Here is a 15,748-nt window from a genome sequence, read left to right as displayed (position 1 = left end):
GTATTCTACTCCCCGTTTTGTTGCCCTTTATGGGAAGCCATTCTGTGCTTACGTTTTACCAATGTAATGGCTGCCTGATACGGCTAGTGTTTCTACTGCTTGTCTTCATGCTTGTCAAACCCTGCCTTAGCCGCAAGGTCGACGGATCTCTTCCCATTTGAGAATGTTTGGAGCTTTATGGACAGGTTCCTCCAACTAGTTCAGGATTTTGACGATCTAGCGTGCCAATTGGACAGAATTTGATACGATAGTCCTCAGAAGGGCATCCAACAACACTACCAGTCAATAACAAAGCGAATAGTTGCTTACCTAAGGGTCAGAGGTGGACCAACGCTTTATTGACATGCCCCATTTGTGAAGCTTTTTCTCTTGAATAAATCATCCAATGTTTCTGAAATTTTAATCATTTGTTTGTCTGTAAATGTACATGACATCCACCGATTTCGGCGAAATTCGAATAATTCCTGAGTGGTGCGTCTTATTTTTTGTTAATTTTTTTGTCCTAGAGTGTACTTAACGTTCGTGTCCACTCCTTTTCGGTTTCCCAGTTAGTGATGTTTTTCATAATTAGTACCTAATGCAGGTAAGTAATTAATATTTGGATAGGCTTCAGCGTATATTGGTCGCACAAAATGTTTAATAGTTACACCGTCATCCTTCCTTGATATTTTAACTGAAAATATCCTTGGGCTTCATATTATATTGCGAGAAAAGGTTTGTAAGTCTGTTGTTGTCTAGGTTATATCATACACACGCATTTGATATTCTGTATGTATTTTTATACTAGATGTTAAATTATTTTATGATTTGTGTTTAAGTAATGTTAAAGAAAACATCAAAATATTCTACCTATCTTAAGGCATCGTCATTCTGATCTTGTTGTCTCCTAATCAAGGTACAGTGTAGTTATATTTGGTTTAATAATGATATTTATTTTTTTATGACATTCGTTGGTATGCATTTGAATAAGGAATATTTTCTTGAGATGTCCCAATTTTAAAGTAATGTACAATTACCAGTCGCAATGCGTTATCATCACAATATAAAAATAATTGTGGTTCGTATACCGACTAATACTGGCTAACTGTTTCTTCTTCTTAGGCAGCCCACTGGTTTTCATTGAATACTCTGAAACTTGCCATCCGAAATATAAGAGCAAACCAAGGATTCTCCTTCCATATTAAAATTTACTAAGAAATCTAATGAATGACTGTCACACTACTACAAATGTCGTTACAGCCTGTTGAAAAAATCTACTATAGGAATGAAATCCAACTTTTCAGGTTCTTTGGATTTCCCACAGTTAAAGTTACGAGTTCCGCCAAATTATTGGGCTCACTCCCTTATTATTATTTTCGGTTCTCGTCGCTGTAGTGTGTCAGAGTGTTTGCTCAATATACAGGGTGTTACAAAAAGGTACGGCCAAACTTTCAGGAAACATTCCTCACACACAAATAAAGAAAAGATGTTATGTGGACATGTGTCCGGAAACACTTAATTTCTTCGTTAGAGCTCATTTTAGTTTCCTCCACCTACGCTCAATGGAGCACGTTATCATGATTTCATACGCGATACTCTACCTGTGCTGCTAGAACATGTGCCTTTACAAGTACGACACAACATGTGGTTCATGCACGATGGGGCTCCTGCACATTTCAGTCGAAGTGTTCGTATGCTTCTCAACAACAGATTCGGTGACCGATGGATTGGTAGAGGCGGACCAATTCCATGGCCTCCACGCTCTCCTGACCTCAACCCTCTTGACTTTCATTTATGGGGGCATTTGGAAGCTCTTGTCTACGCAACCCCGGTACCAAATGTAGAGACTCTTCGGGCTCGTATTGTGGACGGCTGTGATACAATACGCCATTCTCCAGGGCTGCATCAGCGCATCAAGGATTCCACGCGACGGAGGGTGGATGCATGTATCCTCGCTAACGGAGGACATTTTGAACATTTCCTGTAACAAAGTGTTTGAAGTCACGCTGGTACGTTCTGCTGCTGTGTGTTTCCATGCCATGATTAATGTGATTTGAAGAGAAGTAATAAAATGAGCTCTAACATGGAAAGTAAGCGTTTCCGGACACATGTCCTCATAACATATTTTCTTTCTTTGTGTGTGAGGAATGTTTCCTGAAAGTTTGGCCGTACCTTTTTGTAACACCCTGTATATTTAGATACTTCGAATCATTGTCAGACTGACCATATCTTCAATTATGTAACGAAATTCTATAATTTTAGAGTCTTATTTGTTCTTGAGGAGTTATATGCGGTTTGAAACAGAATTTCATAGTATCATATTGATGGTAATTCATGGTTTACGAAAAGGTTTAAAGCGCCTTATATACAAAGATTTCTCCGAACTAAGTGGCCCAGTGACCAAGTCAGTGGAGCTATCATCGGAAAGTGCAGTTACAAATTCAGTGCACAAAACAATCATTTACCATTTGTGTAGTTTCTCGAAGAAAACAAACTTTTTGATATTTCAGTTCACAGTTATTGTCGCTCAGAGCCACTGTTCGTCTCTGTCTTCATTGTCGATGAGGTGTTAATGTAAAGTCATCCAACCATCCAAGTTTTCAAAATATGTTAAATACTACTTTAAAAGGTAATAAGAGTCGTAGAGGGCCCCTACAGAAGTTCACAGCTTCACCGATGCCCATACGGCTGCGCCAATTTACGAACATAATCACCGGAGCATTTCTGCGCATGAGTTCTCGCCGGAAATTTACATTCTAAGGCATAGTTCCGCTCAACATAACTCGGTTGTAATGTACTTTTTAACCATACGGGATAATCGCAATGCGCTGTGTGTCAATGACAGGCCACGCCTTGTTGACCAACCTGTCTCTAAATATCAGGTCGATCATATGGCGGAAATATGAAGTTACATTCACTCCTCGTCTGAAACGTTAGTACGAAAAATACATCTGACACCTTCTCAATATCATAGTGAGAATACAAGACGTTTGAAAATGTCTCATTTTTCTTGTAGAATGAAGCAGAAGCTGACAAAAATATCGCATTGTTATACCTTTCTCTCCAGAAAGACGAACATCTGATTTATAAGCACAGGGCAAAGCCTTGAAATAGTCTCGTATTATAAGAAACAAATATCGCTTCCCTAATAATGACTTAGTTTCTTAACGGCATAACACAGTTAATGTTTAACGTCCCACCGACAACGAGGTCATCGGGGAGCAAAATATAGGAGCACGTCTTCATCAAAAAGATGGTGAAATAACTCGTTTGTAAGCCAGTAATCTGCTTGCTATTTTACGTTAACGCAGTTGCTCCAGTATGTAACACAGCGATAATAATGACAGAATATATACTAAATACCCAGAGAACGATAAATACAGGACATATATCGTCTGATATGACAAGAATATTCACATATGTTATTAGTAGTAACGTAATCCATGTCAGTTCTTTCTCATCCCGCCAATTTAGAAGACTGTCTTGGGAAATGTGATATGTGATAAAGCAATACAAGCCATAAACAGAAACCTGGTTAAATCAGCAAAACACACACACGAACACACGCGCGTGCACGTAAGCCAATATTGCAATAATTTCTGTATGAATGACCCTGTTATCATATTTTTTCCCGTGGCCATGAGTGAAGTATGAGCAATTGGTGGCTTTTTCAGTGGTGTTCCGCCATCAAATTCTGTTGATTTGTAGTCTCATCTAGCATGGGTTTTTAGCATGTAGTGTTCCTATATAAGCAGATTTGCGAAACACGTGAAAACAAAATATGTCCTGGCGCAAGCACAACGACAGCTTTGAGTATAATATGGTGAATGGATAGTGTACTGAAAATAACTTGCATTTGTGTCATCGGTTAATTATTATTGGAAGCAAGATTAGAATCTAGACAGCACTGTCATGTCGGTCGACTTTTAAACAAATAACGAACATCAATGACAGTAGGTTACATTGTTTGTGTTTATGCAGTGCTACTGGGTTACCCTTCAGCTTTTTTTTTTTTTTTTTGTTGAACGTAAAGTAACTGTTAGATGAGAATACATATAGTTTTTAAGTTATCTTCATCATATTCAAAAAATTTTAACACACATATATATATATATATATATATATATATATATATATATATATATATATATGTCCAAATACCATACGCTGCCCTTGTCTGTCTTTTGCAGTACAGCTGATATTTCGCTGTAGTTTGTCATCGATAACTAATATGCATTTTTCTTACGTGAACCGGGGTTACGTTAATTATGTTTATCGTTTCTTAACTAGATTATTCTAAGTTTTTGCGAAAAAGTGTACCTGCCTGTTAGTCGAGAGGCCATGACGCCATGTTACTCATGATGGGCGTCGCAAAACTTGTGAGAATCGGAGGTGAATGTAGCTTGTTTTGACTTGCTTTGTGAATCTTCAGACAGTTCTTTCAGAGCAGAGAACGTAATTCCTTTAAATTGAGCTGTGTATTCAGTTAATATTTTCCTTCATTCCACTTCGACTTCGGGTGTGGTGGTAACAGTATGAAAGCTCACGTCTTTATGAAAGTTGACTTTTTGTGACCGTGTTTGTTTTAACAATAAATATGTTTTTGAGGATTCTGCCTTTAACAGAACACAATTTACCGTTCTTTCTTCGCCCATACATATTGAATGTATCATAAACAATGGTAAATTGCATAGTGATTTGACACCATGGAACCTACAAAAAGTAAATTTAGGCAAATTACATCTGTACTCCAAATTCAAGAATTCCATGAAGTCCATCACATCTAACATGTCCTCTAAAATATGAAGGAGGCACATTTCTTACCAAACTACGCTACTAACCTAATAAACGGACGATAAACATAATTAACATAGTGCTGCTGAAAGTAAAAAATTAACAAAAGAACTGTAACAGTAAAATAAATAGCATTAACATAGAGCAAAATGACTCAAACCCTATTATATTTATTTATGGCTTTAAAATTTGTTTTCCTTCTATATAAAGCTCAGTATTTAAGAGAAACCCTTAATGGCTGAAGGTAACAAACTACTGAAATATCACCTATACTGCAGAAGATGGACAGTTAACATATATGATTTTGTTAAGACTTTTGAAATGTATGGACGGCTATTCTAGAACTACATGAATTCTCGCGTAACATTTACTTGGCTTTCGACGAAAGCGATGGTGAAAAATCACCGAAACTTGTGTGGGTATAATACAAACAAATATGTTTTGCTCGTCGTAGAATTTTTCAAAACGCATTTGCATCAGTGTCTCTTATTCATCAATATGGCTAGTTTCCTTGTAGGCCTACGAAATAGTACTTCGACCTAGCGTTCTACAGGAATTGTACACCATGTCATATTTAACAAGTAATTTTTCAAATGATAAATCTTAAAGCATCTTTTGTTGTTGTTAAGTAAAATTGATGTTGCTGAGCACACATATCCGATCCCTGTCCACTGCGAAACCGTGTTTTGCTGTAAGAAATCCTACACTGACGAGATGTCACAGTCCTTGCGTGGTCTGTAGAGCACTTGTACTTGCTGTCTCCCTCACAAAGTGGAAAGCTCGTCACGGCTAACGCAAGACCAGCGAATGGAACCAGGAAGCACATATCTGGCGTAGTTCTCTGGCACACAGCTTGCATTATAGAAAGCTGTTCTCTGCTTTGTCAACAGCCCATGACTGTCTTTTTATCTCTTCGGTGGGATTTGTGGAACAATGAGGAGAACTCAAAAAAGACTCTTCTCCAACAGGAAGACACATTTTTACTAGTTATCAGAGACCACCCGAAGATACTGTAACACGGCGCAGTATCCAGACCATTAACCAAATTTACTAAATCACTTTCTCTGTTTGCTAAAAAGTTACAATCCTGCACCTCGAAGGTGTTTTTCTTCCTCGATATTAGCTCGATAATGTAGAGGAGATGAGACAGTGATCGTTGATCATGAGGTTATCAGTGGACATCTTCAAGGAACATAAAATCTCTCACTTCTTCACAAGGTCTAGTTGGTGACATCGTGACATGATAGTATTTTTAATATTCCTAATGAAACTCTCGGCTGTAAATCAACTGATCTATTCTCTTAAAATCCCTTTATACAATAGTTGACACAGCTACTGTGGATTGTAATTAATTAAGCAGAATCGAGATCTAACTTTTGGCTCTGATTTCACATACGTTGCCTCTCAACCACTCCATCCACCTACAGCTCCCCCTGTTGCTTTAATATCCTGATATTATATATTATTTATATTCTGCATCTACACCTAGATGACTACTCTGCAATTCACACTTAAGTGCTTGGCAGAGGGTTAATATAACAACATCCAGACTATTTACCTACAGCTCCTCTATCGAAAAACACTTGGGAAGGACGAACACTTAGATCTTTCCGTATGTGCTCTGATTTCTCTTATTTAAAAGCGGTGGTCATTTCTCTCTCTGTTGGTGGGAGGCAAGAAAATATTTTTGCATTCAGAGGAGAAAGTTGGTGACTGAGATTTCGTGATAAGATCTCGCCACAACGAGAATCGTCTTTGTTTTAATGACTGCCACCCCAACTTGTGTATATACCCATGACACTATCTCACCTTTTTTGCGGTAATACAAAACTAGCAGCCTTATCTGATCTTTTTCGATGTACTCCGTCAATCCCATACGGTAAAGAACCAAAACCGTGCAGCAATACTTCAGAACGGGAGGGACATGCGTAATGAAGGGTGTGTAATAGATTTGTTGCATCTTCTAAGTGTTCTGCCAATAAAACGCACTCTCTGGTTCATCTTCCCCACACCACCATCTGTGTGATTTTTCCAACTTAGGTTGTTCGTAATTGTAATTCCCAGATATTTAATTGAACTGACAGCCTCTAAATTTGTGCGAGTTGTCGTATAACCGAAATTTAACCGATTCCTTTCAGTAAGGCACTCATGTGGATGACCTCGCACATGCATGCATGTTCCGAAGGAACATTGAATCGTAATTCGGAATGAAACAGGTACTGCAAAACCGTATTTCAAGAAAATTTCTGCCCTGTACGAGAATATACGAGTACATAATGAATGCACGAGTACATGTCATCGACACAAGGCTGACGACATATGGAAGGTTGGGTCTGGGTGTGAGTCGTGCCAAGACAGCCTAATAGTCAGGTAACCGCTCGGGATAAGCGAGAAATCCGACTTCGAGTCCAAGTCGGGTACAAATTTTCGTTTTCGTCATTCCGTTATGCAGCTGACGGTTATCCATATTCGCAACTGAGAATACATTTCGAATATTCCATAATGGCTGTAGTCACCGCAGTGCCTGTTGTTTCGGACATGCTTGCATTTTCTGAAGGAACACAGCATAGCAACTCAGAATAACATAAGCACTGAAATACCGTAACGATGTCTGACTTTGCTGATGGAGTCCTAGCCTCATCTCTGCGTGCACCGTTTCATCACAATCAAAGTGAAGCCCTCGAAGGTGTTCCTTAAGTTTTGTTTACAGATGAAATCTTGTGGGATCAAACCGGGATATGGAGAACTATCGATGACAGTGAACCTAAGGTGTCGGATTGTTGCAGATGTCGCTGTGCTGGTGTGATCTGGCATTGTTATACTGAAGAAGACGATACTCTGTCTGGGAATAACACTTCGAATTTGAAACTCGATCACAACGCACTGTTTCCCATTTGCCGATATTGTTACGTTACACACCGTCATGTTACACACTACAGTTCGGAGCCCTCTAGCGGCAGAGGGCTGCAAATATGTAGACATGAAGAATGAATATAACGTTTTATTTAAATAGATTTAAGAGTTTTCACTCAAAAAAATCAGAAGGGTTACTTTTCAGTACACCCTCGTATATGGTTACTAAGCATGGAGCTATTACATTAGCACACTCGGAAAGGAATCTAATTGGTACATAACATTGACTAGAAAACTTGCCTTTACTGAGCGAATGACATGCTTTTTTGTTGCTTCTGCAACAGTATCCTGAACTGTTTTGTGTACCATGTGCGATCTACTCGTCTCTTACCAGTTTGCTCGGTATGAGTTTCTCAGTTGCCATCAACACTAACATCTTGCCTTTACTTACACAGTTACTTTGAAAGGATTAGAGACTGTTTCTTAGGAACGCTTCAAGCAAAGTTTCATCCGATCGTGAAATAGGTATATGTTGCATTTATCGTTGGTCAATTTAGATGATACGGATTCAATCTTGATATAACATGCATTGTGGTTACTAATCCATTTGTTCGTCATGATTCTCGCTATTCGCTCAGGATTATTTGTTGCTAAGAGTTCAAGTATGTTATCGCACCTTTAAACTTCGAATGGGCTCGTGAACAAATTGCTCAAAATAATTTTCGGAGAAAGCATTGGTATAATTTCGGACTACGTTTTATGCGTACCTCCGACATTAAACACGTATTTTCGCCAACATGTAGAAAGTGGATTGAAGTCACCACAACTATAACTGTATGAATAGGGTAAGACTTTTCACTATACATTGTCAAATAGCTGTAGCTACTCCTGATCTATTTTTATATAAGAGATGTTGGTCTCCGGGACATCACTTTCGCCATTCATTACGAATTTGTGAAGAGCTCTATCCCCCTTGTAAATGGGAGAGACAGCATTTTCATATCCCACTTTCAAAGATTGCAATGCCATGCGAAGTCACTATCAAAATATATCCTACTGAACCTGTAAGTTAATTTAATGCGCAGTGGTAACTAATATGGAGCCTTTGACTCGATGATATAGGGAACATGTTTCATCACACCTTTGTGACACATTTGCGAAGCAAAATACTTCTTCTTTCGGTGATTTCAGAGGGGAGATGAGAATTCGGCGGAGTATGTTGGGAGGGGTCCGTAGGTGTGGTCTTTCGGTAGCATTCTTGCTTCCCGAACACGGGGTCCCGGGTTCGATTCCTGGCGAGGTCAGGGATTTTGACCCGTCTCGAGATGACTGGGTGCTGTATCGTCTTGAATATTGTTATTCATCCCCATCACGGTCGTAGGATGGCAATTGCAAACCACCTCCAGTAGGACCTTGCCTAGTACGGCGGTGCTGGTCTTCCGCATCGTTCCACTACGCTCTGTCAAAGAGTATGGGACTTCATCATCATCATGTTCGGAGAAGGGGCGGAAGGGAGAGGAAAATTTAGCCATATTCTGTAAAACAGACATTTGTTAATATCAGAGTTCTTCCCTCAAGAAGAAACAGATCTAGAAGTATGGTACCTTAGGTTGAAATGGGATTTGCACTAAACAGTCTTTACATTTAACATCAATATGAATTCTCTGAATAACAGCGATACTTCAGGAGGTGTAATAAGCTATGAGTCTCACAACTCATTATCAGTCAAGTGACAGAAAACTATCCGAGGAAATCACACAGTATTTATGTACCAGAATGCACTACTATTAAAGGAGATTTGAAAGGGACAAAAATCTAAGTACACCATAGTTGCCAAATTCTTAATACCTTTAATAAATCCCGATGGAAACCTTTTCCGACTTGTGGGCGTTCATTCTGCTCAGAAAACTGGGAAAGATACAAATACATGGATCTATCGTAGTTGGTCACCAATTACTGAAACAACCATCAAAAGGCGTGATAAAACTGGCAGTGTGTGACACTCGCAAATTCAGATACACGTACAGCTCACTGAGGTGAGGCATTACTGATTGGCGAGCCTGTTAGCGGAAAACAGAATGTGCTCACGTCTAAAGTGATGATTGCTACTACATAGTTCGGCAAGGCCAGCCTGCTTTATCATACGCGAAACAGGTTAAAATGACCAAAATGGAGACAGAATTTAATGAAAATTTGGTGGAAGCGATCAGTAAATAGAATAACCTGAGGAAATGAAATTATATAAGGGTTCAAGGGTCGCACTGGTTGTTCAAAAAATCGTTCACTTCAGACGATACAAGAGAGAGATACCCAATTCGTAAAGGCAGAAGCGAGTCCTCAACACAACTAACGAACGTTCTGTAAACAGTGGTTAAGCATCAGACCTAGCTCGAAGTATGAAATCACCAAAATTCCATAAAACAAAGGAAGCATAAATGCAGCTATTTCGGAATAAGTCTTGACTGTTAATTTAAGTAAACGCGACGATTGCCTACACTGCAATATGAAAAGCTTAAAGAGTCCCGAGCAAAATTGAAACTTCTACTAAGCGTACTCCGAGTAGCACGATACACAACGGCGTCCTCAAAAACTTCTCTAGTCGCCCCTGTCAGCCACCGTTTTCCACCAGTTCTTTAGAGGGTGGGGAAATAGCAGACCATTCGGAATGACGCTAAATAAGCCGTCTGCTGTTTCCTCGGTCGAAGGGGTGTTAAAGAAGGTGAGCTTCCGTTGTCCTGGGCCAGGCCTGTACACTAGATAAATTTGTGAATAGAAATTCAATTGAAAATTTCCACAACTTTACACGGTGGGTGCGTGGGTAATCAAGAGACTCTAAAGGGCTGGATGTCCTTTGCTCTTGACAACGCAAGGTTACAGGCGTATTTGAATAGGACATATTGGACATTTCCAAAGACTCAACACAGAAAGTAAATAAAACTACCCTGACAGCTACTGGTGCAAATTCTCTTTTCATTACCCACACGTCTAGGTGTAACAGAGATTGTTTATGATGAAGATTACTTGGAAGGGAAAGGGTTGCTGATGTGAAACACAAAATAAAACAATTTGGTCCCTATGAATTGTTTCTCCAAGCACAGGATAGAAACATTATTAAAAAATAGCAGAAACCTAGGCTGTTAGACTAATTCCAAAGCACACAAGCTATTATAAATAACGTTTACATTAATGGGAGATGGAACAGGCCCCTTTCAAGGGTATCAATTCAAAACGAGGCTCAAGTGTTATTTGAACCTTAAATCTGTGCATACATCATATACCATCGACCTGATCATAACATTCCAATTAAAATGCTGTAGTTGAAGCCAATCAAATTTATAAGATGCTATCAACGTTTATGGATATCACCTTTCATTTTGTGAGGATTATGCCTTACCATATGTTATACACTAAAGTATTTCCAAAACATTTTATAAGCTTTGATACTGTCAAAGTCTACATCTGTACACAAGAACATCGAATAGCTTATACGATGTGTCCTCGTTGCGAACACTGAACAGACTTTCTGCTTGTATCTCAAAGAAAGAAAATTCCATCTGTTGTAGCAGAAAAGTAATATTGCCCTTCTTTAGAGTCGTCAGGCGCTATTTCACTGGCGTTTCGGCACACATTTGTAGTTTGGTTTTGGAAAAGTGCAGCTGGAGTCGACCCAAACAAATATTGCTCATCACGTTTTACAGGCCACACCCATTCTCGACGGAAAGCGTCGGTTTGTTTCTCGATACAAACTAAATGGTTTTTAATGTGGAATTTTTCGTACCCCTTCTATAGAGCAGTCCCAAATTAGTCTAGTGCGATATTCATTTCATCGATATGTATTAAGAGGGACGTTGGAACAGGAAGAATACCCAGTACTCCAGCAGCGACAGCACCGCCCTGGCCCACAGCAACTGCTACCGCCATATGGCAGCGCTACTGATCCGCTTCTGGAGTATTGTTTATTCTCCCTGTTTTACTGTCCCTGTCAATACACGTCGATAAAACGAATGTCGCATTAGACTAATTTCGAACCACTGTAAAATTGCGCTTTAATAATCGTTTTGTTCGCAACGAGAAACAAACCGACGCTTTCCATCGACACCAGGCGTCACGTAAAAGACGTGATCAGCAGTATTTTATTGGGTCGACGGCAGCTACACATTTCAAAACCGAAACAACCAATATGTCCCGAAACACCGGAGAAAATGCGTCTGACGTCTATTAGGAGAGACACAAATAGATAGTTTCCTAAAATTTTGTGTTTTGTAAGAACGTGTCTCAGTATCTGATATCAGGCGGACGAGGCACATAAAAAGGTTTCACAGGTGAAGGAAGACGTTATTCCACGGTTTGCATTTTAAAATACTATATTCCGCACTATCACTATCGGGCATGGCACATTTTCAAGTGTATCTATAGCAACAGACGTAGATACGTCGTTCTCGCCTGTTACTATAGATGCACTTGGAAATGGGCTATGCCCGAAGCAAGTAGTATTTTAAAATACAGACCGGTGGAATAATGTCTTCCTTCAAACAGCCCACCTAGAAGGAAATGAGCTTCGCATGTACTTTAATAGCTACAATGCTTTTTTAACCGTCATAAGCCCAAAATCTTGGTTTAATTGCCAATAATGTGTTTGACATCTGACACAAATAAACAGGTCATACCTGAAGTTCAAGATTCCGGAATTGTTTAAATGATCATAATGTATGTTTTGTGCCTATAGTTCATAACGAAAGTATAAAATGGGTGTGGTCTCACCTAATAGCTCATCCTGGGCCTTATATAACTCTTGCAGCTCGTTCACTTTTTCGGCTAAGTTTTTAATTTCTTCCTCAGCTTCTGCTTCTTTCTTCATCAGAATTTCCATTTCGTATCTGATGAGCGCCTGAAAACAACCACACTGTGTTTAATATTGCAAATATACAGGGTGTTTCAAAAATGACCGGTATATTTGAAACGGCAATAAAAACTAAACGAGCAGCGATAGAAATACACCGTTTGTTGCAATATGCTTGGGACAACAGTACATTTTCAGGCGGACAAACTTTCGAAATTACAGTAGTTACAATTTTCAGCAACAGATGGCGCTGCAAGTGATGTGAAAGATATAGAAGACAACGCAGTCTGTGGGTGCGCCTTTCTGTACGTCGTCTTTCTGCTGTAAGCGTGTGCTGTTCACAACGTGCAAGTGTGCTGTAGACAACATGGTTTATTCCTTAGAACAGAGGATTTTTCTGGTGTTGGAATTCCACCGCCTAGAACACAATGTTGTTGCAACAAGACGAAGTTTTCAACGGAGGTTTAATGTAACCAAAGGACCGAAAAGCGATACAATAAAGGATCTGTTTGAAAAATTTCAGCGGACTGGGAACGTGACGGATGAACGTGCTGGAAAGGTAGAGCGACCGCGTACGCAACCACAGAGGGCAACACGCAGCTAGTGCAGCAGGTGATCCAACAGCGGCCTCGGGTTTCCGTTCGCCGTGTTGCAGCTGCGGTCCAAATGACGCCAACGTCCACGTATCGTCTCATGCGCCAGAGTTTACACCTCTATCCATACAAAATTCAAACGCAGCAACCCCTCAGCGCCGCTACCATTGCTGCACGAGAGACATTCGCTAACGATATAGTGCACAGGATTGTTGACGGCGATATGCATGTGGGCAGCATTTGGTTTACTGACGAAGCTTATTTTTACCTGGACGGCTTCGTCAATAAACAGAACTGGCGCATATGGGGAACCGAAAAGCCCCATGTTGCAGTCCCATTGTCCCTGCATCCTCAAAAAGTACTGGTCTGGGCCGCCATTTCTTCCAAAGGAATCATTGGCCCATTTTTCAGATCCGAAACGATTACTGCATCACGCTATCTGGACATTCTTCGTGAATTTGTGGCGGTACAAACTGCCTTAGACGACACTGCGAACACCTCGTGGTTTATGCAAGATGGTGCCCTGCCGCATCGCACGGCCGACGTCTTTAATTTCCTGAATGAATATTTCGATGATCGTGTGATTGCTTTGGGCTATCCGAAACATACAGGAGGCGGCGTGGATTGGCCTCCCTATTCGCCAGACATGAACCCCTGTGACTTCTTTCTGTGGGGACACTTGAAAGACCAGGTGTACTGCCAGAATCCAGAAACAATTGAACAGCTGAAGCAGTACATCTCATCTGCATGTGAAGCCATTCCGCCAGACACGTTGTCAAAGGTTTCGGGTAATTTCATTCAGAGACTACGCCACATTATTGCTACGCATGGTGGATATGTGGAAAATATCGTACTATAGAGTTTCCCAGACCGCAGCGCCATCTGTTGTTGAAAATTGTAACTACTGTAATTTCTAAAGTTTGTCTGCCTGAAAATGTACTGTTGTCCCAAGCATATTGCAGCAAACGGTGTAGTTCTATCGCTGCTCGTTTAGTTTTTATTGCCGTTTCAAATATACCGGTCATTTTTGAAATACCCTGTAACAATGGATAGAATCTCCCTAACACTATGGAACAAACTGCACACGTAATGAATTCTTGACACTGGTGGCAAACTGTGAATTTCTTGAAGGATGACCACCGTAATTGTAACGTAATAGCCACTACGAACTTTTCTGATTTACAAAAAATGGTTCAAATGGCTCTGAGCACTATGGGACTTAACATCTATGGTCATCAGTCCCCTAGAACTTAGAACTACTTAAACCTAACTAACCTAAGGACAGCACATAACACCCAGTCATCACGAGGCAGAGAAAATCCCTGACCCCGCCGGGAATCGAACCCGGGAACCCGGGCGCGGGAAGCGAGAAAGCTACGGCACGACCACGAGCTGCGGACTAAACAGAAGGAATAACGTTGACGGAATATGCAGAGCTCTTCCCAAAATCATTTTTGCTTTAGTAAGAATTCACATATTTTTCACAAAATTCGTAACGATCGACGATAGCTGGGGTGACAATATAATTACGCCTATAAATTAATGAAACCAAGATGATGCAGTTACTTCATTTCTTCCATACCGCTATTTTTACGAACAATTATACACACTAGAAGGAGAGCTTCATTTTATTCACTTTTGGACGGGGTGTTGTGTTGTCGTAGTCATTTCCTCTCATCAACATCGACGTGCAAGTCGGCGAACTGACATCAAATATGAAGATTTGCACCTGGCGTCAATAACACCAGCAGAGGCCTCCCTCCCAGTAATGCCACAATTATTGTCATTGTCTTGCAAATACATTTAAGTAGTTTTAGTTCAACAGTAATAATTTTCGGGCACTAGGAAAATGCTGAGAACCATCTACACAACTGGACTCACGCTAGATGGAATTATGTGTAGATTCCACTTTAAAAATGTCTTAATTTCTACAGTTGGCATGCATACACCTACAAAGTATTTTTAAACTGAATCTATAGATCTTACTTAACACCATCCTTTAGCACGATGAAGCTTGTAATTTAAACATCATTCACTGCATACTCACTGTAAAAATGTTTATGTCACGACGATTCATGACGTCGAAACTGTTCACTGCATATTTTATGTAGTTTTCACGCCCAAGTCAAAGGATTGAAAGACCGCATCAAAACATCTACAAACAGAGGGGAGAGGAAGATCGCAGTCAAACGACCTACCGACGAAGAGGTCATTTTAAGCGTAGTAAATTCTCTTATTATAAAAGATAGGGAAAGAAATCTACGATTTCGTGTTGAAAGGCTGCGTGAACCAGCTCAGTAAATCCTAAATCTGAGTGAAGAGAGATGGTGTTCAACACTGACACCTCTCGAATACGATTTCGTCACCTAAACCACTGCGCCACCAGGCTCGGCCTTCATTAACAGTAATTGCTCGTGACTTTGAACATTTTTTAATATGCAAGTTGTGCAAAAATGTGAAGTCCATTCATTTACACGACGCAAGATTCTGAGCTGTCAAGTCCTCTTCACGTGTTCATTGTAGAAATTGCTTCCATAGCCGCATAAATTATGTCGCGAAGACAGTGCTGGGTACCATCCTTTGGCGAGATGGAGATACGTGACAATATTGTCTACAATTCTTTGTCTAGCGATTAGCGTCGCTCTCTGTAGCTCGCAGGTTCCGGCTTCGATTTCAGGCCAGATTGGAA

The 15,748-nt window shown here is 40.2% G+C and overlaps 1 protein-coding gene across 1 annotated transcript in view; it reads right to left on the bottom strand.

Annotated features, from left to right (window-relative positions):
* The window catches only part of LOC124722415, a 397,391-nt gene that overhangs the window by 195,928 nt on the left and 185,715 nt on the right, over positions 1 to 15,748 (bottom strand). Inside the window, exon 3 of the mRNA XM_047247581.1 lies at positions 12,388 to 12,514. Within this exon, the coding sequence (XP_047103537.1) occupies positions 12,388 to 12,514 (127 nt within the window). The remainder of the gene's footprint in view (positions 1 to 12,387; positions 12,515 to 15,748) is intronic.

Source organism: Schistocerca piceifrons, chromosome X (genome assembly GCF_021461385.2).
Source record: "Schistocerca piceifrons isolate TAMUIC-IGC-003096 chromosome X, iqSchPice1.1, whole genome shotgun sequence".
Lineage (NCBI taxonomy): Eukaryota > Metazoa > Arthropoda > Insecta > Orthoptera > Acrididae > Schistocerca > Schistocerca piceifrons.
Note: the sequence above shows the minus strand (reverse complement) of the source record. Positions and strands in the feature narration are given on the sequence as shown.